The following is a 23,490-nucleotide window of genomic DNA, read 5'->3' on the forward strand; positions in this document are numbered from 1 at the left end:
CAAAGGTGCACCGACAGAAAAAGCTGTCGGGGCACCGGTCGGCGGCAATAAGATTTTTATGGCTAAGTATCGTGGGAGGTGGGGGTTGCCAGTGGTGCGCGCACTGATGACGCACTCACAGCCGCTCGGCAGCAGCGTGGGGAAGTGGGGACGGCCTAAAAACCTCCCTTTGATGAATTTCGCTTGCGGTGGCCATTTGACCAGAAATCGGCGGCTGCTCGACTCTGCCACATGGCCGCCGCAAATGGGCGGTAATGGGCCTTATTCGGGAGCTGAATTTCACCCCATCATCTTTTCGTGTAAATGGAGCCCTGCAGTCCTGAAGTTACACAGAGCCAAATCCACGATGTTGTTCATGGAATCGACGACAGTTTTTCACAATAACTGTTTTACATAGTTTCAAAGCTGTGATCACAAGAGCGCACTATTCAAGTTTTTCAAAAACATTATAATTATTAGGAAAATTACAGCACCTCCCCGTGTCACAATGGCCGCGCCATAGAACTTGCATCTTTCCAGGCACATGATACAGCCCCTGGTGTCTCTCAGACTTACCAACTAAAAATAAAACAAAATCTAAAGCATCACATCCGTTCATTTCTTTCATGCACCACACAAAAATGAGGAGCCGTGTTGTGTCCAAAATGGCGACCGCGCCGTGCACGCACAAAATCCCGTGCTCCTCAGACCTCCCCCTTTGAGAGTTAGGCTGTTAGCACTCTGCAGGTAAAGCACCCAAAAATGGATACTACCAAATTTCTAGATAAGTTTCACAAATTTCAAGCACTTTTAACACCTGGTATTACTTTAATTAGCACTTTACCTGTATAAGCAAAAAGGCAGCCACCGTATACACAACATCACAAGAGTTCACTTCTGCCTGCCAAATATTGTCAAAAGACTACTCACAAAGCTGCCTTTGAAAGTAAAAAAAATAAAATACATATCTGTATTATATTAAAACTCTTAAATATAGCGAACAACTCCAGTATTTCCTTTGAACACTTTCTCTGTCAACTTCGTTGATAGCATCCCCAATTGATATAAAACTATTTATCCGCTGACTCATCACGACTAATCTGCTATTTGTAGTTAAAAAAAAACTGCTGGACGACAGGCAGTGATTCAGACCTGGGATTTGTAGACCAATAAACTGCTTGAGCTTTACTTTTCCAATTTACGAGTGCAGCTAAGCCTATCAGTTGGAATCTCGCCTTGTAATCCACTCCGATTCAGAGAACATACTCTAATATTTGTTAATGAAACACAATGGCCTGGAAGTTGTCGTCAGAGGCTTGCCACCCTGTACACCTGGGTACACCATGCTCACGGATCCCAGGCGCGCAGGCGGTTCACAAACATCCCTGGGATCACGTGGGCCAGGCCAACCAATGACGAAGGGGGATTCTTATTATGCTTAAGTGGATTCCATTTATGTACTGAATACCCATAAGCATAATGGAAATGACCTAATAAATAAAATTTCACAACACTTGGAATTTGGTCGGTGCCTCTGGCACCGGAGGTTCGACAGTGGTTTGCTTTCACGGTCCAAGGACATCAGTATACTTGGACTCGGTTACCGCAGGGTTTCCACAACAGCCCTACGGTATTCCACATGGCTTTACAAAGCCATTTGCGAGAATTACCTCCCCTGTCATCCACAGTCATCCAATATGTAGACGATATCCTGCTAGCTTCAAACACGGAAGAACAGCCCCTGAACAAGATTTACAAGCTTTGCTGAACCACCTTTGGCTGAAAGGTCATAAAGCCAGCATCGACAAAGCACAAATATCCTCATTTTTTGTTATCATTAATACAACGGGGGTAGGAAGACCGGGGGAATCGGTCTGTCTGATTAGAAACATCAAAGGAGGCCAAAATATGGGGTATAGTAACTACTCCCGGAATTATAATGTAATCAAGCCACTGAACCGTCCAAACTGGGCCGATGTGGGAATTCTTAACATAACAGGGATTCTGAATAAAACAGATGGAAAAGCCTGGACAGGCCCTGGAGTGTTACTGACAAAGAAACAGCTAACAATCATTGCCAATATGGCACCCTATTGGGTGTGTGGCCACAAGGCCTAGCCTTGGCTGCCCCAGAATTGGACGGGATCCTGCTATTTAGCCTACATTGTGCCATATATGTATCATATAAAGTCACTGTCGGAACATTTACACCGTCCTAAGAGAGCTATCACAGAAACAGAGAGGTTCTTTGCCATTCTGATCGCCAGGTATGGGACCGCCAGACTGGCAAGGGAATCCATTAACATGGCATCCGTTGTGGAACGGGTAGCCAATCATACCTCAGAGGCCCTAGTTAAAATCAATGCAGAAATGGTAGCAATCCGCACAGTAGCCCTACAGAATAGACTGGCCCTTGACTACATCCTGGCTGAAAAGGGAGGTACTTGCGCCCTACTCAGAACTGAGTGTTGCATGTATATCCCAGATAGCTCCGAAGAAATTACCCACTTAGCGGAGCATGTCCAAAAGGAGGTAGAAAAACTTAAGCAACCCCCATCATTGGAGCCACTGAATGGCTAGGTTCAATAGGAACTTCATTGGTGGAAGATTTAATTCTATTCGTTGTAATTATTTTACTTTTATATTGTTTGTTTATGTTGATTAAATGTTGTTGCGACTAGGCGGCTGCAGCTGCTGTCTCTAAGGTGAGACACCTTGCAGGTCCCAGCAGACCGTCTGTACGTGGCACAGAGGTATGTTATGCTTAAGGGAAGGTTGTTTACTTGTTGAATTAAGATATTGATTTGGATTAAATTGGAAGAAGGTTAATTAACCTACTAAAACTAGACTTCCATTGTGGCCACGATGGAATTCGGGTTGGTATAAATTTGTGTGGAAGCTACTAATCCGGACATGTGGTGAAACACGTCAACAAATTTTAAAAGGAACCTTTATTAACATGTATGAAATTATTTTGTAGAATGTTTAACCAGTGATACCTGATGTTTTATGATTCAGTTTGTGAAAGAATCAAAGGGGGGATTGATAGAGAATTCAAACAGGCTGCATTCAGACAGGCTGTGAGAATTCACCGACTTCCCAGTCAGAGATGCTACGTGAGTGGGAGCATGTTGCATTAAGTCATCAATCAACTTGACATTTTAGGACCTTTGGTAGCGAGCCAATTAAAGGTTAACAGAATATCAATTGAGTCAAAGAAGGCACGTTCTTTTCTGTAAACTGAGCCAGATATAAGAACAGCCATTTTGGCCATGTGGTCTCAGTAAGACAAAGGAACTGGCAATCAGCCAAAAGCTTGTTGCTGCTGCCAGAATAAAAGTTATGTTAAAACTACAACCGGAGTTCGCATTTCATTGAAAATTAAGAGATCTAACAACACTTAAATAAAAATAAATTGATCACAGCTTCAAAATTAATTAAAATACCCTGTAATTAAACATTTAAAATAAATATTTAATTTTTTGAAAAATAGATGTACATATTTTTAAATGGAACAAAATTTATCTAAACTGATTTTAAATGTAAGTGAATGTTTAAATCATTTAAAAAATATATATATTTACATTTATTTTACCACTTACGATAAAAGGACTTACGCTTACCTGGCGTAAAAGTTTGGTGGGTATTCGCTGGGCAGTAGTTGGGCAAATAGGCCTACTCTGCACCAGCGAAAGTGAATTTACAGCGGATAGGCTGGATCTGTCCAAGCGAAACTTGACAGATCGCAAGTTCCGGGTTTTCATGCATGAGCTGCGCATGCGGAAACCTGCAACTTGTGCGGCTATTCTGAAGTCTTCCGACAGCTTACGCTGCTGTGCGTACGTTTTTAGGAGCCCCGTAAAATCCGGGCTTCAGGACAGTTAAGATGAGAGACACAGCAAAATGCCAGCCATCTTGCAAACAAGAGGTGGAAGCTGCGGCAAGTAAGTTTAGCGGGTAATACATAATTTAATCAGATCTGAATGGGCTTATCACAGTCATTCTTCCAAAGAAGTATCCTGTTCCTTCCATCATCCTCCCCCACCATACTAATGTAACACTATTTCAGCCACTGTCCCACAGGAATGCTGATTATGCTGAGTAGTAAATTAATAATTTACCGTTTTAACAAGAACTGTCACTGATACGGTGCATTTGGACAGCCATCATACCGAGTCATACTTATTCACAGTGTCCCAGATAAGCCAGTTGCCCCTCCCTGAAAGCTCAATATCATAGAATCACAGAACATAGAAGTAGCCCAGTCATCCAATTAGTCCTAATCCCTTGCTTTTTCCCCATAGCCCTGCAATAAGCTTGTAATCAGTATGGACAAATTGCACATATAGACTATAACAATGAATGTTCCAATGGGTCATCTGCATTGCGTATCGCAAGGAAGTGAACTTGGAGCACGAGGGGAACAGGGTGGGCCAGAGAATGACGTTAGGAAATGGCTTCGGATTGACTAGTGTCAATATTAAAGACAGTGACAGTGCAAAGTGGGTTGGCTGTGGATACTTTTGGTGGTACAGAGTGCCCTGGTGTCTTATCCCTGAATAGTAGCAGGTCCACAAGTTATCACTGTGGCCTCGTCTCCTCCATATTTGTTTGCCTGCAGCCCCAACAAAACACTCATGGTAAGAAGTAAATTAGTATAGTGTTAAACTGCAAGTTGGGACACATTCTGTTACAAACACAAATATATTTTTAATTATGAGATCATTTATTGGGACATACAATGTTCTCAGTAGTTAAAACTGGTGTTTCTAAACTGAGGTTAAATGTTTTGTAACTGTTATGACTTCTTGGTTTATATTAGCTGCATGTACACAACAGTGAAAAAGCCAAATGCTGTGTAAAAGAAATGTGCAGTGCAGTTTAACATATTCCACACCATTAGTTTTAAATTGCATTGTATGATATTTGTAACAAATACATTCAAGTATTCATATGAAATTTGAAGACATTAAATTATTTATTTAAATGGATTAAGAAGCCTGTTAATAATATCGTAAAGTGCAATTTCAATCCCTGTGTTTCATGGCAGACAATTCCACTCCATTAAGTTCAGTCAATTCCATTTCCCGTTTTGTGACAAATGTGGTCAGCTAAATGTTTGAAATGAATGACAAAAAAGAAAGACTTGCATACATATAGCACCATTCACAACCTCAGGACATCCCAAAGCACTTCATAGCAAATTAAGTGCTTTTGAAGTGTAGTCACAGTTGTAATGTCGGAACTGCAGCAGCAAATTCGCGCACAGCAAGGTCCCCAAAACTGCAATTAAGTAATAACCACTATTTCTATTTTTATTACATCTAGTTGAGGGATTAAATATTGGCCAGGACACTGGGGAGAACTCCCCTTCTCTTCATCAAAATAGTGCTGTGGGATCCTTTAAGTCCACCTGAGAGGGTACTTTGACAGTGCAAAACTCCCTCAGTACTGCACTGCAGTGGCAGTCTAGATTTTGTGCTCTAGTCTCTGGAATGGGTTCTGAACTCACATCCCTTGCACTCAGAGGAGAAAGTGCTGTCACTGAGCTGCAGTTGACACACAAGTCAATGGTTGACAAGCATGATATATTTGAGTTTTTTGAATTATATTCAATGAGAGTGATACATTTCATCCCAACACCTATGGGATAGAGGTGAAGAAAATCAGCTAGCATTCCTGCTCCTGATTATTATCTGGTGAAAGTCTACTTGTCCCTATCCCTTCTGTGAAGCCCCCATAGTTATTGACTTTTCACACCTGGTGCCTTACCTGCATTGGAAATTTGGCACGCAAGGGTGGAAAACCATGTGCAGCATGCACCCAAATTTCCAATACCTGCTCCATACCGAGAGCATCAATTTGGAAAATTACTCCTTCATTGTTTAAGCTCTAACGTAAAGAATGACAACTTGGACAAGGTAGCAAATGGCTACCAGCACCTAAAAAAAACAAATGTTCTGATCATTATTACATTGCTACTTGTGGGATCTTGCTGCGTGCAAATTGGCTGCCGCGTTTCCTACATTACAATAGTGACTACACCTAATTGGCTGTAAAATGCTTAAGCGGCATAAACGGTGTGTGGAACATTTTTCCAGGGTTTCCTTAGCTCTTCCTCCAAAGTTACATTGGACAAGCAGTAGAACTCCCACAGAAACTCTTGCCCCGACCTTCCCCCTTGCCAAGATACCACTACATCCTCCTGCTGGACCAACACATTCACTGGAGCAATTGGGAAGACTCAATACGAAACTGGTCATCCCAATCATCTTACAAAACCCAGTCGATCTTGACCTTGCCGCTGCCTGTATGAGAACCAAACGCTGGGGATCGGTAACATAATATAACAGCTTAACAAATCATTTGCATTGAACACTATACCTAGGTAAAATGTTCATGCTGAGCATTGTACCTGTACAGACCTATGTTATAGTCTGGAAAATGTATGGTAATCACTGTTTTAGATTGTAGCCCATTATTACTTTTACAAAAAACTTACCGACACATTTTATCTGCCACTCTAATTAGGATAATAATAGACAGCTAGCAGCGAGACAAGGCAGGAATTGAATGAAGAGGTTATGATTACGTCCAATCGCGAAAGTGATTCTCAACACCACAAAATTGCGTGTTTGTATCTCTGCCCGAAAAGAATTCCATAAAAAATAGAGCCTGAAATTTCATAGAATCATAGAAACTTACAGCACAGAGGGAGGCCATTTCAGCCCATCGTGTCCGTGTCGGCCAACAAGAGGCTATCTAGCCTAATCCCACTTTCCAGCTTTAGCTCCGTAGCCCTGCAGGTTACAGCACTTCAGGTGCACATCCAAGTACTTTTTAAATGTGGTGAGGGTTTCTGACTCTACCACCCTTTCAGGCAGTGAATTCCAGACCCCCACAACTCTTTGGGTGAAGAAATTTCCCCTCAAATCCCCTCTGAACCTTCTACCAATTACTTTAAATTTGTGCCCCCTGGTTGTTGACCCCTCTGCTAAGGGAAATAGGCTCTTTCTATCCACTATATCTAGGCCCCTCATAATTTTACACATCTCAATGAGATCTCCTTTGTTCCAAGGAAAACAAACTCAGCTTATCCAATCTGTCCTCATAGCTAAGATTCTCCACTCCTGGCAATATCCTTGTAAATCTCCTCTGTACCCTCTCCAGTGCAATCACATCCTTCCTATAATGTGGTGACCAGAACTGCATGCAGTACTCTAGCTGTGGCCTAACTAGTGTTTTATACATTTCAAGCATAACCCCACTGCTCTTGTATTATATGCCTCGGCTAATAAAGGCAAGCATTCCGTATGCCTTCTTAACCACCTTATCTACCTGGCCAGCTACCTTCAGGGATCTATTGACATGCACACTAAAGTCCCCTTGTTCCTCTATACTTCTCAGTGTCCTACCATTTAATGTGTATTCCCTTTCCTTCTTAGCCCTCCCCAAACGCATTACCTCACACCTCAAATTCCATCTGCCACTATTCTGCCCACCTAACCAGCTGAGTGATATCTTCCTGAAGTCGATAGCTTTCTTCTTCATTATCAACCACACAGCTGATTTTAGTATCATCTGCAAACTTCTTAATCACACTCCCTATATTCAAGTCTAGACCATTGACGTATACCACAAAAAGCAAGGGATCTAGTACTGAGCCCTGCGGAACCCCACTGGGAATAGCCTTCCAGTCACAAAAATGCCCATCAACCATTACCCTCTGTTTCCTGCCTTTGAACCAATTTTGGATCCAACTTGCCACTTAATCCTGCATCTCATGGGCTTTTACTTTCGTGACCAGTCCGCCATGTGGGACCTTATCAAAAGCTTTGCTAAAATCCATATACACTACATCAAACCCACTATTCTCTTCGACCCTCCTTGTTACCTCCTCAAAAAATGCAATCAAGTTAGTCAGATACATCCTTCCCTTAACAAATCCATGCTGACTGTCCTTGAATAATCCATGTCTTTCTAAATGAAGAATTATCCTGTCCTTCAGAATTTTTTCCAATAATTTTCGCATTACCAAGGTTAGGCTGACTGGCCTGTAATTACTTGGTCTATCCCCTTTCTCCCTTCTTAAACAAAGGTACCACATTAGCAGTCCTCCAGTCCCCTGGCACCACACCTGAAGCCAGAGAGGATTGGAAAATGATGGTCAAAGCCTCTACTATTTCCTCTTTTGTTTCGCTTAACAGCCTGGGATACATTTCATCTAGGCCTGCTGATTTATCCACTTTCAAAGCTGCTAAACCCCTTAATACCTCTTCTCTCACAATGTTTATTTCATGTAATATTTCACACTCCTCCTCTGCATCGCCCCTCTCCTTTGTGAAAACAGGTGCAAAGTATTCATTAAGAACCATACCCACATCTCCCACCTCCACACACAGATTACCCTCATGGTCTCTAATAGGCCCTAACATTTCTTTAGTTATCCTCTTGCTCTTAATATATTTATAAAACATCTTTGGGTTTTACTTGCCAAGAATTTTTCACGCTCTCTCTTTGCTTTCCTAATATCCTTTTTAATTTCACCCCTGCACTTTCTACACTCCTCCAGAAATTCTGCAGTATTTAGCCCTTGGTTCTATCATAAGCCTCTCTTTTTTCTTTATCCTACCCTGTATTTCCCTAGACATCCAGGGGGCTTTAGATTTGTTAGTCCCTCCCTTTTTCTTTAAGGGCACATATTTGGTCTGAACCCTCCGGATCTCCCCCTTGCTCACTGTTCTGACACGGATTTACCTCCAAGTAGTTGTTTCCGGTCCACTATGGCTAAATCACCTCTCAGCTTTGCAAAGTTGGCTTTTCCCCAATTTAGAACTTTTATTCCTGGTCTATCCTTGTCCTTTTCCATAACTATCTTAAATCTAACTGAATTATGGTCACTAGCACCTAAATGCTCTCCCACTGATACCTCTTCCACCTGCCCAGTTTCATTCCCTAAAACTAAACCCAGAACCGCCCCCTCCTGTGTTGGGCTTGCTACATACTGGCTAAAAAAGTTCTCCTGAATGCATTTTAGGAATTACGCACCCTCTATACCCTTCACACTAATTTTATCCCAGTTAGTATTAGGATAGTTGAAATCTCCTACTATTACTACTGCCCTATAGTTTTTGAACTTCTCAGACATGTGCTTACATATTTGCTCTTCTATCTTACTCTCACTGTTTGGGGGTCTATATTACACTCCCAGCAGTGACGTGCCCCTTTTTTGTTTTTCAGTTCGACCTAAATTTTCCAGTGGTTCCGCCAGGGGAGAGCAGCAGTGCCTCCAGGAAAACAGCATAGTCCTGCTGGTACCAGGTGGTTTCTTAATGGGTGGAATTTCCATTCACGCCTTACAATTATGCTCCTGTGCCTGAGCCGGTGCCTGGCACTGCAATGCCGATTAGAATGCCCAAGTAAATGGAGTCATACCAGCCTGGGGTACCCAGTGGGGTACATAGCCTGGAAATAAGACCATGGCTGCAGTTGGTGGTGGGGGGCAAGGGACAGTTTGGGGATTGGGGTGGAACTGGGATTTTGAAATCAGTGCAAATTGACAGGACAGAGGCTGGGTACTCTGTGATAAGTTGCCCATCTCTTAACCCATCAAAGCTTCTCCACCATCTACAGGCCTCAGGTTAGGTTGTGCCTTCTGCTACCTCGGCCCAAAATTCTTGAACTCCCTGCCTAACCCTCTCTGCCTCTCTACCTCTCTCTCCTCCTTCAAGGTATTCCTTAAAACATACCTCTTTGACCAAGCTTTTGGTCACCTGCGCTAATTTCTACTTATGTAGCTTGTTGTCAAATTTTTTATCTCATAATACTCCTGTGAAGCGCCTTGGGATGGTTCACTACGTTAAAGGCGCTATATAAATACAAGTTGTTGTTAGGATTAAATTACTCATCGCTCACCTCAATGGGTACAGTGCAAAAATACTCAAGAAGCTCGACACCATGCAAGTCAATACATTTCACTTGATTGGCACCCTTGACACTGGAATTAATATCCAACCTTATAATCATCGATGCACTGCGGCTACAAAATGTACAGGATGCACTGCAGCAATTTGTTAAGGTTACTTTAAAAGCATCTCCCAGCCCCATGACCTCTGAGTAGGGCAAGAGCAGCAAATATTGGGGGAACACCATCACCTCCAAGAACCCCTCCACGTCTCACACCATCCTGACTTGGACATATATCGCTGTTTCTTTATCGTCACTGGCCCAATATCCTAGAATTTCCTACCTAACACCATTATGGGAGGACCATCACCACAATCACTGCTGCAGTTTGAGGAGAAGACCCCCTCCTTCCCAGCTATCTTCTCACGGCATCTGGGATAGGCAACAAACACAGCTTGCCAGCATTGCCCACATCACAAGAACAAATTTTGAAAAATAGAACCCTCCAATTCATTCCCAACATTCCAGCAAACTTGTCAAAATAAGTCACATGTACCTATTCTATACTGAAGGTGTAACATTGACGTAAGGCAGTTTTCCCACTGCAAAAATATACAGTGTATACAGTAACTGAAGTTGATGTGAAATCAGTTCACCATAAGGTCATTTAACAGAAGCAGTGTAAGACTGCTTGCTTTGACCCCATACAGGTAGTACTATTCCTACCACCTCCATGGAACCAGGTTTTTTAAGCTTTAATTTTAAAGTTAAGAATGTCCCATGGGGATTCATAGCCATTAAGTTTCTAGTATTAGGACAGAGGCAATGTCCCATCAGTTCTTTACCAATAAAAATCTCATCATCATGGGACACGAGTGAGCAGAGGGTACTGCAAACCTGCTTCCAAGAAGCTATGCTTCCTCTTTCGTTGTCAAAAACTTATTTCCCCCTCAGCATCTCTTTACTCTAATTTTGTCCAAGACTGCTCCCAGGAGGGCTGTTCTAACATGTCTGTTACAGTAATGGACAGGAGTCAAGAATAAAATTGTTTGATTGTCGGTCCCTATTTTACCTGCAGCCTCTAATCAGTTTCTTGCTTGCGTTTCTCAATTTTACCAATACTGCTATGGTCGGTGGCCCTCTGAACTTTCCTTCTAAGCTCAGAATATGTTGTCCTACCAGCTCATTGGAGCCATTTTAACCTAACCCGCTAGGTGGGAAACTGATGGGATCATGTGGGTGCCAACTCCATTGACCTCAATGCAGAGTAAAATCGAGCGATGTGTAAAACCAGTGTTGCACCCAATCCCGTCAGTTTCCCAATGGGCTGGTTAGGTTAAAATTTCCCCTGTTATATTAGAATCAACACTCATTGCACAGTCTTCAACTTTAACTCATCATTTGCCCACAACGAGAGAGTGGATACAATTGGGACAGAGTAACTCAGAGTTGTGCACTACTGCCTTCCTCCAAGATCATTGAATATATTTAAGGCAGAGATAAACACATTTTTGAGCGATAAGGGAATAAGGGGTTATGGAGACTGGGCAGGGAAGTGGAGCTGAGTCCATGATCAGATCAGCCATGATCTTATTAAATGGTGAAGCAGGCTCGTGGGGTCAAATGGCCTACTCCTGTTCTTATTTCTTATGTTCTTATGTAATCATGTGTGCATTAACCATTAATCCATTTCGCTGCTATATGATGTCATCTCTGCCCCACCCAAGAACCGGTCCAGCTCCCTCTTGAAGGTAGGCACTCACGGCACAAGCTAGCAATGCATTCCAGAGGTTCGCTGCCCTCTAAGAAAAGAACCACCTAATATCGAGCCTATTCCAACTTTTGTGGAGTCTCCTGCATAATCCTGCCACTTTTTCACTGATGCAGGTGCAAAACTGATATGCACTGATGTGAAAGAGGCAATATAATAACGCCCTAAACAAAATACAACACAATTTGCATTCATATAGCACCTTTAACGTAGTAAAACGTCCCAATGCGCCTCACAGGAGCGTTTGCAAACAAAATTTGGCACCTAACCAGGTAAGGAGATATGAGGACAGGTGACCAAAAGCTTGGTTAAAGGGATAGGTTTTAAGGAGCATCTTAAAGGACAATCGATAGGAAATACGTGTATAGATATGCTCCCTGTGCTAGTATGATTTAATATATATAATATATTTAATAATGACGATATATGCACATATAGTTATTATTAAAAACGAAGCGTTGCCACACGCATTCAACTTCATCCCAGTTTGATAACGCGCAGAAGTTTCAGAGGAATACGTTCGAGCAAAGCGACACTTCTCACGCCTGCAGTTTGCATTATCGCGATTTATAACTGTGTTTGTCCAAGAGCGAGGAGCAAACACTGAAACTTCTGCTGGCCGGAGTCTTGCTGTCGCTCCTCAGCATCACGCCGGGGAGAGCGACACCGAATCCTTTCTATCGTTTCCCCTCGGGACTGAAAATTCAGCGCAAACGCGAAAGTTTGTGGCAAACTCTGGGCAGTCAGCGGAGCAGGACTCACCGAACAGCGACAGGACACCGCACGCAGTCCACATCACCAGAGCCATCCCCACCGTGCCGGTGTGCTGCAGGATCCCCTTGGGAGAGATGAAGATGCCGGCGCCGATGATGGTGCCGATTATAATCGAGATGCCCCTCAGCAGGGTCACTTTCTTCTTCAAGACCACCTTGTTGTTTTTGCGGTGCCGCCGGGCGTCCGCGTCAGGTGGCACGGTCCCCTTGGAGCCGGCGTTGCTGTGATCTCGGCGAGAGATGTCAGAGGCTGGGCTGGTGGTGGACATGGTACTTGTGGTACTTAGAAGTCAGCGAAGAGGCAATGGATTGCACCCGCCAACTGGCTTTCGATGGCCCTGGTTCGCCGAATGCGCTTCCCTTTGATCGCTCCAGCGCTGATCCCACTGCACTGGATACTGTGAAGGCAGGTGTGTGTATGTGTGTGTGTTAAATTGGGTTCTTGCTAATAATGTTCATTTTTTTTTACTACTGATTACCTGTGTGTGTGTGTGTGTGTGTGGTATATCTGCCTCTGTCTATGCATCTGTTTGTCTGTGGGTATATTAGTAGCTGTCTGTGTGTACATCTATCTGTCTATCTTGACTGCCACACAAACCCCCACCTTCTCCCCCCGAAAATAAAAACTCGACTTCCGCCTACTCTTTATTCAGCCTTGGGCAAACAAACACTTACTTGGTTGATGTCACTGCTCAGGATGTGTTGCATCAGCCAGAAAGTCATGACTTACAATTACTCAGCAGTTTACCGTGCTTGGCCAACTTGGGATCCCTTCAAACACTTGCTCTCAATGTGTTTCTCTCGTCTCAACTCGTACCTCTCTCTGTTTCTTTCTCAATCTCTACCCACCCTCCCCACACACACACACACACACAGGTGTAATCTCTCTCACACACACACACACACGCACAAGTATCTGTAAAGAGAAAATACAAATAGAATTTCAAATCCTTCATCAGCACCCACCCGAAACCTATCTTGTTTCTTTACAGATGCTGACTGACTTGCTCTGTATTTCCAGCCTTCCTTTTTATTGTTATTATTTACTTTTCTAGCTTTTGATGTTTTCCTTTTTTATTTTATGTATACGCTATCACACTCTGGTTTACTGTAGCACACAGGTGTGCTGTCTGAAATACTCACACAGATGTACTGTCACATACATATGCATCTTCTTCTTAGGCAGCCCCTCAAATCGAGAATGACTTGCTTCCACGCCAAAAAGGGATGAGTTCAATGAGTTCACAGGTGTTTCAATGAAGAACCTAATATTCCAGGTCCCGAACTGCATATTGAAGGGTGGAAGATCCCGTGCGTGGATTTATTTAACATGGGGTGGCCATTGCACACCAGCCTCCACACAGGCTTGACAGAGCTAGGTCTTGGCACAGTGGCAAGGGTTAACCAAGATGACTGGTGACCAGCTCTGCTGAACGGACCTAGTGCACACACATATTGCAGGGTGGGCTGGCCCGTGCTGCCCCTGTGCCCATGCTTCTTCTGGGCCCCAAACTCACACCTCTCCTGGGCCCTCACCACGTCGCTCTGCTACCTCTTGCCACTCCTTCGCCGCTCCTGCTGTACCTGCCCGCACTCCAATCACTGACCTGGGCTATGGTGATGTCCAATCCAGTCGCCCTCTTCCCAGCTGTCACCCTCCCAGACTGGCTCGCGCTGTACCACGCTGGTCTAGGGCCTCCACACGCCGCTTGCTCCTTTTATGGGATTAACCTGTCACTGATGGTCTCTCACAGGTCAGGGCCACCACACTGCTCCCAGGCCATTGCTCGCCACTCCTTTTAAGGCTCCGACCTGCCGCCGATGTTCCCATGCAGGTACAGCCTGGGTTGCACACACAGTAAATCTCCCTCTAACTGACCCAGGGCAGGTACAGCCCGGATTACACACAGTAAATCTCCCTCTAACTGACCCAGGGCAGGTACAGCCTGGGTTACACACAGTAAATCTCCCTCTAACTGACCCAGGACAGGTACAGCCCAGGTTACACACACAGTAAGTCTCCCTCTAACTGACCCAGGACAGATGCAGCCTGGGTTATACACAGTAAATCTCCCTCTAACTGACCCAGGACAGATGCAGCCCGGGTTACACACAGTAAATCTCTCTCTAACTGACCCAGGACAGATACAGCTCGGGTTACACACAGTAAATCTCCCTCTAACTGACCCAGGGCAGGTACAGCCCGGGTTACACACAGTAAATCTCTCTCTAACTAACCCAGGACAGGTACAGCCTGGGTTACACACACAGTAAATCTCCCTCTAACTGTCCCAGGACAGGTACAGCCCAGGTTACACACAGTAAATCTCCCTTTAACTGTCCCAGGACAGGTACAGCCTCAGTTACACACAGTAAATTCCCTCTAACTGACCCAGGACAGGAACAACCCGGGTTACACGCAGTAAATTATCTCTAACTGACCCAGGACAGGAACAACCTGGGTTACACACAGTAAATTCCCTCTAACTGACCCAGGACAGGAACGACCCGGGTAACACACACAGGAAATCTCCCTCTAACTGACCCAGGACAGGTCAAGCCCGCATCACACACAAGGTAAATCTCCCTCTAACTGACCCAGGACCGGTACAGCCCGGGTTACACACACAGTAAACTGTGTAACGCATACATACAGATAGAATTATCACATGCACAAACAAAAAACAAACACAAATAGGTGTGGCCCCACTGCTGCTGAAACATTGGAGGCCTATGTCACCTACAAGCACTACTAGTCTATTTGCTCTCCTGGCTGGCCTCCCATCTCTACTTTATGTAAACTTCAGTTCATTCAAAATTCTGCTGCCTATATCCTATCCCACAGCAAAGTTTACTCACCCATCACTCCAGTCCTCGCTGAGCTACATTGGTTCTCAATCCCCCGACACCTCCAACTTAAAATTCTCATCCTCATGTTCAAATCTCTTCATGGCCTTGTGCCTCCCTATCACTGTAACCTTCTGCAACCCCACATCCCCTTCCCTGAACTCTAGGTTCCTCTGATTCTTCCCATTTATGCAACCTTCCCCTTTGCCCGACCGTTCGTGGCCATGTCTTTCAGCTGTCTTGGCCCCACTCTCTGGAATTCCTTCCCTAAACCCCTCCACCTCTTCACCTCCCTCTTCTCCTTTAAACCTTTCTTAAATCCACCTTTGTACAAGTTTTTGGGTCACTTCACCTAATACCTCCTTTGCTAGTGTCAGCTGTGGCTCAGTTGGTAGCACACTTGCCTCTAAATCAGAAGATTGTGGGTTTAAGTCCCCCTCTAGGAACTTGAGCACATAAACAAATCTAGGCTGACACTCCAGTGCAGTACTGAGGGAGTGCTGCACTGTTGGAGGTGCTGTCTTTCAGATGAGCTATTAAACTGAGTCTGCCCTCTCAGCTGGATGTAAATGATCCCATGGCACTATTTTGAAGAAGAGCAGGGGAGTTATCCCTGGTATCCTGGCCAATATTTATCCCTCAATCAACATTAAAAAAAAAATTATCTGGTCATTATCACATTTGTTGGGAGTTTGCTGTGCGCAAATTGGCTGCCGCGTTTCCCACATTACAACAGTGACTACACTCCAAAAGTACTTTATTGGCTGTAAAGCGCTTTGAGACGTCCGGTAGTTGTGAAAGGCGCAATATAAATGCAAGTCTTTCTTTGGCTCAGTGACCATTCATGTAACATTTTCTTACGTTAAAGGTGCTATATAACTGCAAGGTGTTGTTGTACACTATCTCAAAAACACACATGTATACTGTCATCACATATACACACACACACAGGCATACTGCCATGCACACAAATACAAACACATACACACACAAATATACTGTTGCACACACATGCATACATAAAAAAACACCTGTGTTGAAATGACATGGGTACCCATCCAAAATATGCAAATTTGCGGACTCGAGTTTGGATAGCATCATCATTGGCGAGTAGATGTACTTCCAGTGGTGCAGCAGCCTACCAGGAATTACATGGCTACACATATACTCTATCACACAAATAATACTGTCTCACACAGAGAAGGACTGTGTCTCATAGATATAGTGTCACACACACACATACAGTCTCACACAGAGTACCATATCACACATAGATATACCGGGCGTGATTTTCAACTAGCTTTCAAAACGAGCACAAAGTCAGTGATATGGCTGTTCTCCTCACCCGTTGGTGCCAGCATGCAGTCTGATCCATTTCAAAGCTGGCGGGTGCCAAGCGGGTGGCTCGTTGCAGCTATCTGGTTCTGGGAAGGTGGGAAAATGGCTGCTCTCCGTGCTGGACAAGCCAGCAGGTCAGACCTGGGAAGGAGGGAGATGATACTGGAGGCGGTGTTGGCGGGGTGGGAGGGCGGTGAGGTGGGAGCCTCAATTGTTAAGCTTCCTGGGGAATTCTTTGAAGGGCTTCCAGTGGTCGCTTTAAAGTTAGGCCACTCAAATTTCATTCTTTTCTTTGAAGGGCCAGAAGGAACAGGAAAGCTCCTCTAGGCTCCGCAATGAACATATAGCCCTCCCTCATCCTGGACTCCCTCCTCCTTCCCTCCCATGAGACCCTTCCGGAGGCCCCTTCCCCACTCCTAACTTCATGACAGTGGGTAGCCATGACCCGTCCAATATTCCGGAGGTCGGCAGCCGCTTCCCACCCACTTCCCACCCGAAACAAGCAGGAAGCGGACCTATTGCATGTTAACGTTGGCCCAGTAGTTAAAATAACCTGGACCTGATTTCTGCAATAGCGAGTGAGTTTCCAACTTACTGCACCATCCACCTGCCCAGAGTTAAAATCGGGACCTTCACCATCAATATTAGAACGTTATTCTCAGGGCAGGCTGCAACTGGAAATCAAAGCAAGCCGCAGTTATGTTGTCCCTTCCTCTGGCCATTATATATTTGCAGACCATTTGGGGGCCAGTACATGGCACAGACCCCATTCTGAATTTCCTAAGATGGGAGACCTAGTTGCACTGCTAAAAGCAATCAAATGCCCTTGATCCGGCATAAAGGGTGAATCCACGGGGGAAGCCCAGCTTAGTCCCTAAAAGACCTCCCGATGAAATTCAAGGCCACAGTCTCACAAACATTTAGATATACTGGACTTATTCTCAAACTTCACTGCTAGGGCAGTTATTTGGCAGAGTGAATTGCTTGTCCATTGCAGAACCTGCACGATGATTGCTGCTACTGCTAAATAATCCAAATTATGGCTCTTCACCTAACATAAAATGGACCAAATTTGTTTCCTAAATTGCTTCATTACAATGGTGACTACGCTTCAAATACATTGTAAAGCATTCTGGGATACCATGAGGTCGTGAAAGCTGCTCTGTAAAGTTCTTTCGTTGTTCTTTCTCAAAACAAAGTACTAATTAAACATTTTATTTTTGTTGGAGGGGATACTGTCTTCATGAAAATGTTTTCAGCAAACTTATTTTTGCTTGGTCTAGGGAGAAGAACCTGTCATTTGCATCATAATACAGTTACCTGCAATAAGGCACTGGTACATATTAATGTTTACATCTTTGTGGTGTGACAGTTTAGTCAATACTTTACCACGAGACAGTGCCCCTTTAAAATGCTGTCAGAGAATAGATATGGGATGAAATTGTAGGTAGGTTATTTCATCCACTTTCAGTCTTTTCTCTTCTTCCTCAACTGTAAAGGAGTGAAGGTCTAGTCTGAACTATCATGGTCTATCTGTCAAGACTGGCATGGAGCATCTTAAGTACAAGTTGCATCTTCATTCTAATTTTTTTTCCAGCCACATCACCCACTCACGATGATGAAATCTGCAACAATCAAAAACAGATGAAACTTGCTCATAGAGGGTAGTTGAGTTGAAATGTCTGTTTCAGCTAAGGTTCAAACTCAGATTCTCTGAATGGAAGAGGAAGTCAGACACATCCCCTATCATTAGAGAACTTGCTGATAGAACATCATCATCATCATCATAGGCAGTCTCTCAAAATCGAGAAAGACTTGCTTCCACTCTAAAAATGAGTCCTCAGGTGCCTGTACAGTCCAATGCGTGAATTACAGTCTCTGTCACAGGTGGGGCAGACAGTGGTTGAAGGAAAGAGTGGGTGGGAGCCTGGTTTGCCACATGCTCCTTCCGCTGTCTGCGCTTGATTTCCGCATGCTCTTGGCGATGAGACTCGAGGTGCTCAGCGCCCTCCCGGATGCTCTTCCTCCACTTAGGGCGGTCTTGGGCCAGGGATTCCCAGGTACCAGTGGGGTTGTTGCACTTTAACAAGGAAACTTTGAGGGCATCCTTGAAAAGTTTCCCTTGCCCACCTGGGGCTCGCTTACCGTGTTGGAGCTCGGAGTAGAGGGCTTGCTTAGGGAGTTTCATGTTGGACATGCGGATGATGTGGCCTGCCCACCGGAGCTGGTCGAGCATGGTCAGTGCTTTAATGCTGGGGATGTTGGCCTGAGTGAGAACAATGAGCTCCTCCCAGAGTCGCAATGCGGATTCTATCCACTAAAGGGTACAAAGGACATGATCTTCACCGCGCGATAACTATAAGAGAAATGCAGGGAACAGAATCAACCCTTGTACATGGCTCTCTTTGACCTCACAAAGGCCTTTGACACAGTCAACCGTGAGGGACTATGGAGCGTCCTCTTGTGTTTTGGCTGATGGAACATGCTGATAACAACAGAGAAGGAGAAAAAACATAACTTAGTAATAGGAACATAGGAGCAGGAGTAGCCATTAAGCCTCTCGAGCCTGTTCCGCCATTCAATTAGATCATGGCTGATTTGTATCCTAACTCCATCTACCCGTCCTGGTTCCATAACCCTTAATACTCTTGCTTAACAAAAATCTAGCAATATCAGTTTTGAAATTGTACATGTCATTGTATCCAATAATGTATATGTCGAGGAGACAAAAAACAAACACCCTGACCTTATCTGTGTACATTCTTTTAAAATTGAAGTCTCTTTCCAAGTCAAAATTGGGCCAATAGAATGCATATGAATTGCAAAATTTGGCTCCAATTAAATTAATTTTGATACAAAATTTGATATTAGTGCTCATCCCTAAAATGTTCATATGCTAACGTGTGCAAGAAAGTTGTGCCTGGCATATAAATGGGTGTTGTCTTGTGTAGGTGATATGTTGGTCTCATGCAAATGTACTGTCTCTTATATTTATATGCATGCTATGTTTGACAGATTAACACATGCTTTTCGAGATGTGCAAATGTGTTGTGCTTTCCCTTCCCAAATGTGTTTTGTTGGTCAGATACCTGTGCTGTATATGACATATGCAATTACCATTGTCTGACATATACATTGCTGCTGTAGTATTTGTTATACACTCTAAATGCTGGCTCTGAATTTACATGGAGCTTCTCCTGATCCTCACAAGAGATCAGTGGACCCCCTGGAAAAATGGTGTACATAGCCATTTACTCTGCTTCTCCGGGGGTTCGGATGAGACAGCCACTCTCTCAGGTGGGCGTAAAAGATCCCATGACACTATTTCGAAGAAGAGCAGGGGAGATATCCCCAGTGTCCTGGACAATATTTATCCCTCAATCAACATAACAAAACAGATGATCTGGTCATTATCACATTAGTATTTATGGACGCTTGCTGTGTACAAATTGGCTGCCACGTTTTCTACATTACAACAGTGACTACACTTCAAAAGGTACTCAATAGGCTGTAAAGTGCTTTGGGTTGTGAAAGGCGCTATATAAATGCAAGTCTTTCTTCCTTTCTTCTGATCTCCTTTTGAAGCTGTTGTCTACACATGTGCCGGTTTGATGTCCACATGCCCATGTGACTGCTGTACATGTCGTGACTGACAAATGCACCTTCTCTGATATCTGACAGATGCTCTGCTGCTGTTTCTGAATTATGCTCCCATGCAGCATTGGATATGTATATGCATGTTGTACTTGACATATGCACTGCGCTGGTTTGATGTACCTGTGGGCATTTTACTGTGTACAGTTCTGATTGCCATATTATAAAAAGGATGTAAAGGCACTGGAGAGGCTGCGTCTATTTAATTATTACAATGAGGCTGGAAGTCGCTTTAACCACCATTTTGTATTTAACTTTATCTGGTTGGGTTTGCACACCAGATAAAGCAAGATGAGGACTGCTGCATCCAGGAGATAAGAGCCTTTACATTAAGCTCCTGGCTCCAGGGTTTTGACCTATCCCACCCCACGTGATTCGAAATCCCCCACGAGGCTTACAGTCCCCCACCCCCTTGCCTCCGATACTCACCCAGATCTATGATCCCCCCACCAGGCTTCCACCCCAGGCCTCCAATCTTCCCACGAGACGTATCTCTCCCCAACCATGACACTCCCCTCCCACCCCCCTCCCGCCCCTCCATGTTCCTCTGGCCTCTGTTCCTTGAGATCCCCCCTTCTGCTATCGATGCTCCACGACTCCCAATCAATCAAGACCCACCCTCTCCCGCCTGCTTCTCTATGCCGCCGATTGATTTTCAGAACCCCGCCCCCCTCCCCCCCGATTCTCCACGCTGCCGATCGATTTCAGCCGTCGCTCCTCCGATCCACCGATCTGCAGAACCCCCCACCCCCTGCTCCTACTGGCCACCGATCTACAGACCTCCCCCATCCCCACCCACCCCTTCCCCCCTAGCCCTCCTCCAGGCCGACTCCGGCCCACATGTGATCCTCCCTCCCTTCTTTCTGTGGCTAGTGCCATAGGCCGACCCGCCTGGCGACAGCCAGCCTCTCAATCTTCCCATTGAAATCAGGCCCTGCTGTTATCCTGGGTTTCCTGACCACCCCAGAGTTCCCTCCACCCCTAACCCGCCTTCCTCATTAAAATTCAGCCCTGAGTGGAATGAAGTGTTCTAAAAGCATTCAAATGCCCCTGATCCAGCATAAAGGGTGAAACCACGGGGGGAGCCCAGCTTAGTCCCTAAAAGACCTCCCGATGAAATTCAAGGGCACAGTCTCACAAACATTTAGATATACTGGACTTATTCTCAACTTTGCTGCTAGGGCAGTTATTTGGCGGAATGAATTGCTTGTCCATTGCAGAACCTGCACGATGATTGTTGCTACTGCTAAATAATCCAAATTATGGCTCTTCACCTAACATAAAATGGACCAAACTTGTTTCCTAAATTGCTACATTACAATGGTGACTACGCTTCAAAGTACCTCGTAAAGCACTCTGGGATGTCCTGAGGTCGTGAAAGGTGCTCTATAAAGTTCTTTCATTGTTCTTTCTCAAAACAAAGTATTAATTAAACATTTTATTTTTGTTGGAGGGGATACTGTCTTCATGAAAATGTTTTCAGCAAACTTATTTTTGCTTGGTCTAGGGAGAAGAACCTGTCATTTGCATCATAATACAGTCACCTGCAATAAGGCACTGGTACGTATTAATGTTTACATCTTTGTGGCGTGACAGTTTAGTAAATCCTTTATCACGAGACAGTGCCCCTTTAAAATGCTGTCAGAGAATAGATATGGGATGAAATTGTAGGTAGGTTATTTCATCCACTTTCAGTCTTCTTTTCTCTTCTTCCTCAACTGTAAAGGAGTGAAGGTCTAGTCTGAGCTATCATGGTCTATCTGTCAAGACTGGTATGGAGCAAGCTAAGTGCAACAAGTTGCATCTTCATTCTGATTTTTTTTCCAGCCACAGCACCCACTCACGATGATGAAATCTGCAACAATCATAAGCAGATGAAACTTGCTCATAGAGGGTAGTTGAGTTGGAATGTCTGTTTCAACTGAGGTTCCAACCCAGATTCTCTGAATGGAAGAGGAACTCAGACACATCCGCTATCATTGAGAACATCATCATCATCATCATAGGCAGTCCCTCGAAATTGAGAAAGACTTGTTTCCTAAATTGCTACATTACAATGGTGACTACGCTTCAAAGTACCTTGTAAAGCACTCTGGGATGTCCTGAGTTCGTGAAAGGTGCTCTATAAAGTTCTTTCGTTGTTCTTTCTCAAAACAAAGTACTAATTCAACATTTTATTTTTGTTGGAGGGGATACTGTCTTCATGAAAATGTTTTCAGCAAACTTATTTTTGCTTGGTCTAGGGAGAAGAACCTGTCATTTGCATCATAATACAGTCACCTGCAATAAGGCGTGAATTCTCAGGTGGCTGTCAGTCCAATGCGTGAATTACAGTCTCTGTCACAGGTGGGGCAGACAGTGGTTGAAGGAAAGAGTGGGTGGGGAGCCTGGTTTGCCACACGCTCATTCCGCTGTCTGCGCTTGATTTCTGTATGCTTTTGGTGACGAGATTCGAGGTGCTCAGCGCCCTCCCGGATGCTCTTCCTCCACTTAGGGCTGTCTTGGGCCAGGGATTCCCAGGTGCCAGTGGGGCTGTTGCACTTTATCAAGGAGGCTTTGAGGGTGTCCTTGAAATGTTTCCTCTGTCCACCTGGGGCTCACTTGCCTTGTCAGAGCTCCGAGTAGAGCGCTTGCTTAGGGAGTTTCATGTTGGGCATGCGGACGATGTGACCTGCCCAACGGAGCTGGTCAAGCATGGTCAGTGCTTCAATGCTGGGTTTGTTGGCCTGAGAGAGAACACTGAGCTCCTCCCAGAGTTGCAATGCAGATTCTGTCCACTAAAGGGTACAAAGGACATGATCTTCACCACGCAACAACTACAAGAGAAATGCAGTGTGAGTGTGCGCTGGGTCCATGCGGCGGGGCAGGTCTCCAGTTGTCCTGGTTTGGCTCTTGCCGCTGGATGGAGGCCTGGCTCGGTCGAGCCCGTGTGGTGGCTGATGTACAGCGGTCACCACATGTTGAGAGAATCCACGCACAGGCCTCTTCCACCCCCTCAATAAGTTCGGAACTGGAACAGCAGGTCCTTCATTGAAACACCTGTGAACCCGTGGAAACAAGTCATCCTCGTTCGAGGGGCCATCTATGATGCTGAAACGTGTATATTACTGCCACAAAAACAGAACAGCGGAGATTGATTCCCAGCCTTTGTCGTATTTTTGCCCCTGTTTTTCATTTTATGCATCAATGCATCAATGATCTAGACTTGAATATAGGGGATAT

The 23,490-nt window shown here is 44.7% G+C and overlaps 1 protein-coding gene across 1 annotated transcript in view; it reads right to left on the reverse strand.

Annotated features, from left to right (window-relative positions):
- The window catches only part of LOC139248689 (cystine/glutamate transporter-like), a 249,247-nt gene extending 236,220 nt beyond the window's left edge, over nucleotides 1–13,027 (reverse strand). The window contains exon 1 of the mRNA XM_070872167.1: nucleotides 12,419–13,027. Coding sequence (XP_070728268.1) covers nucleotides 12,419–12,698 — 280 coding nt within the window. The 5' untranslated portion in view covers nucleotides 12,699–13,027. The remainder of the gene's footprint in view (nucleotides 1–12,418) is intronic.
- Between the last annotated feature and the right edge of the window lie 10,463 nt (nucleotides 13,028–23,490).

This window comes from Pristiophorus japonicus, chromosome 2 (assembly GCF_044704955.1).
Source record: "Pristiophorus japonicus isolate sPriJap1 chromosome 2, sPriJap1.hap1, whole genome shotgun sequence".
In the NCBI taxonomy this organism is placed as follows: Eukaryota; Metazoa; Chordata; class Chondrichthyes; family Pristiophoridae; genus Pristiophorus; species Pristiophorus japonicus.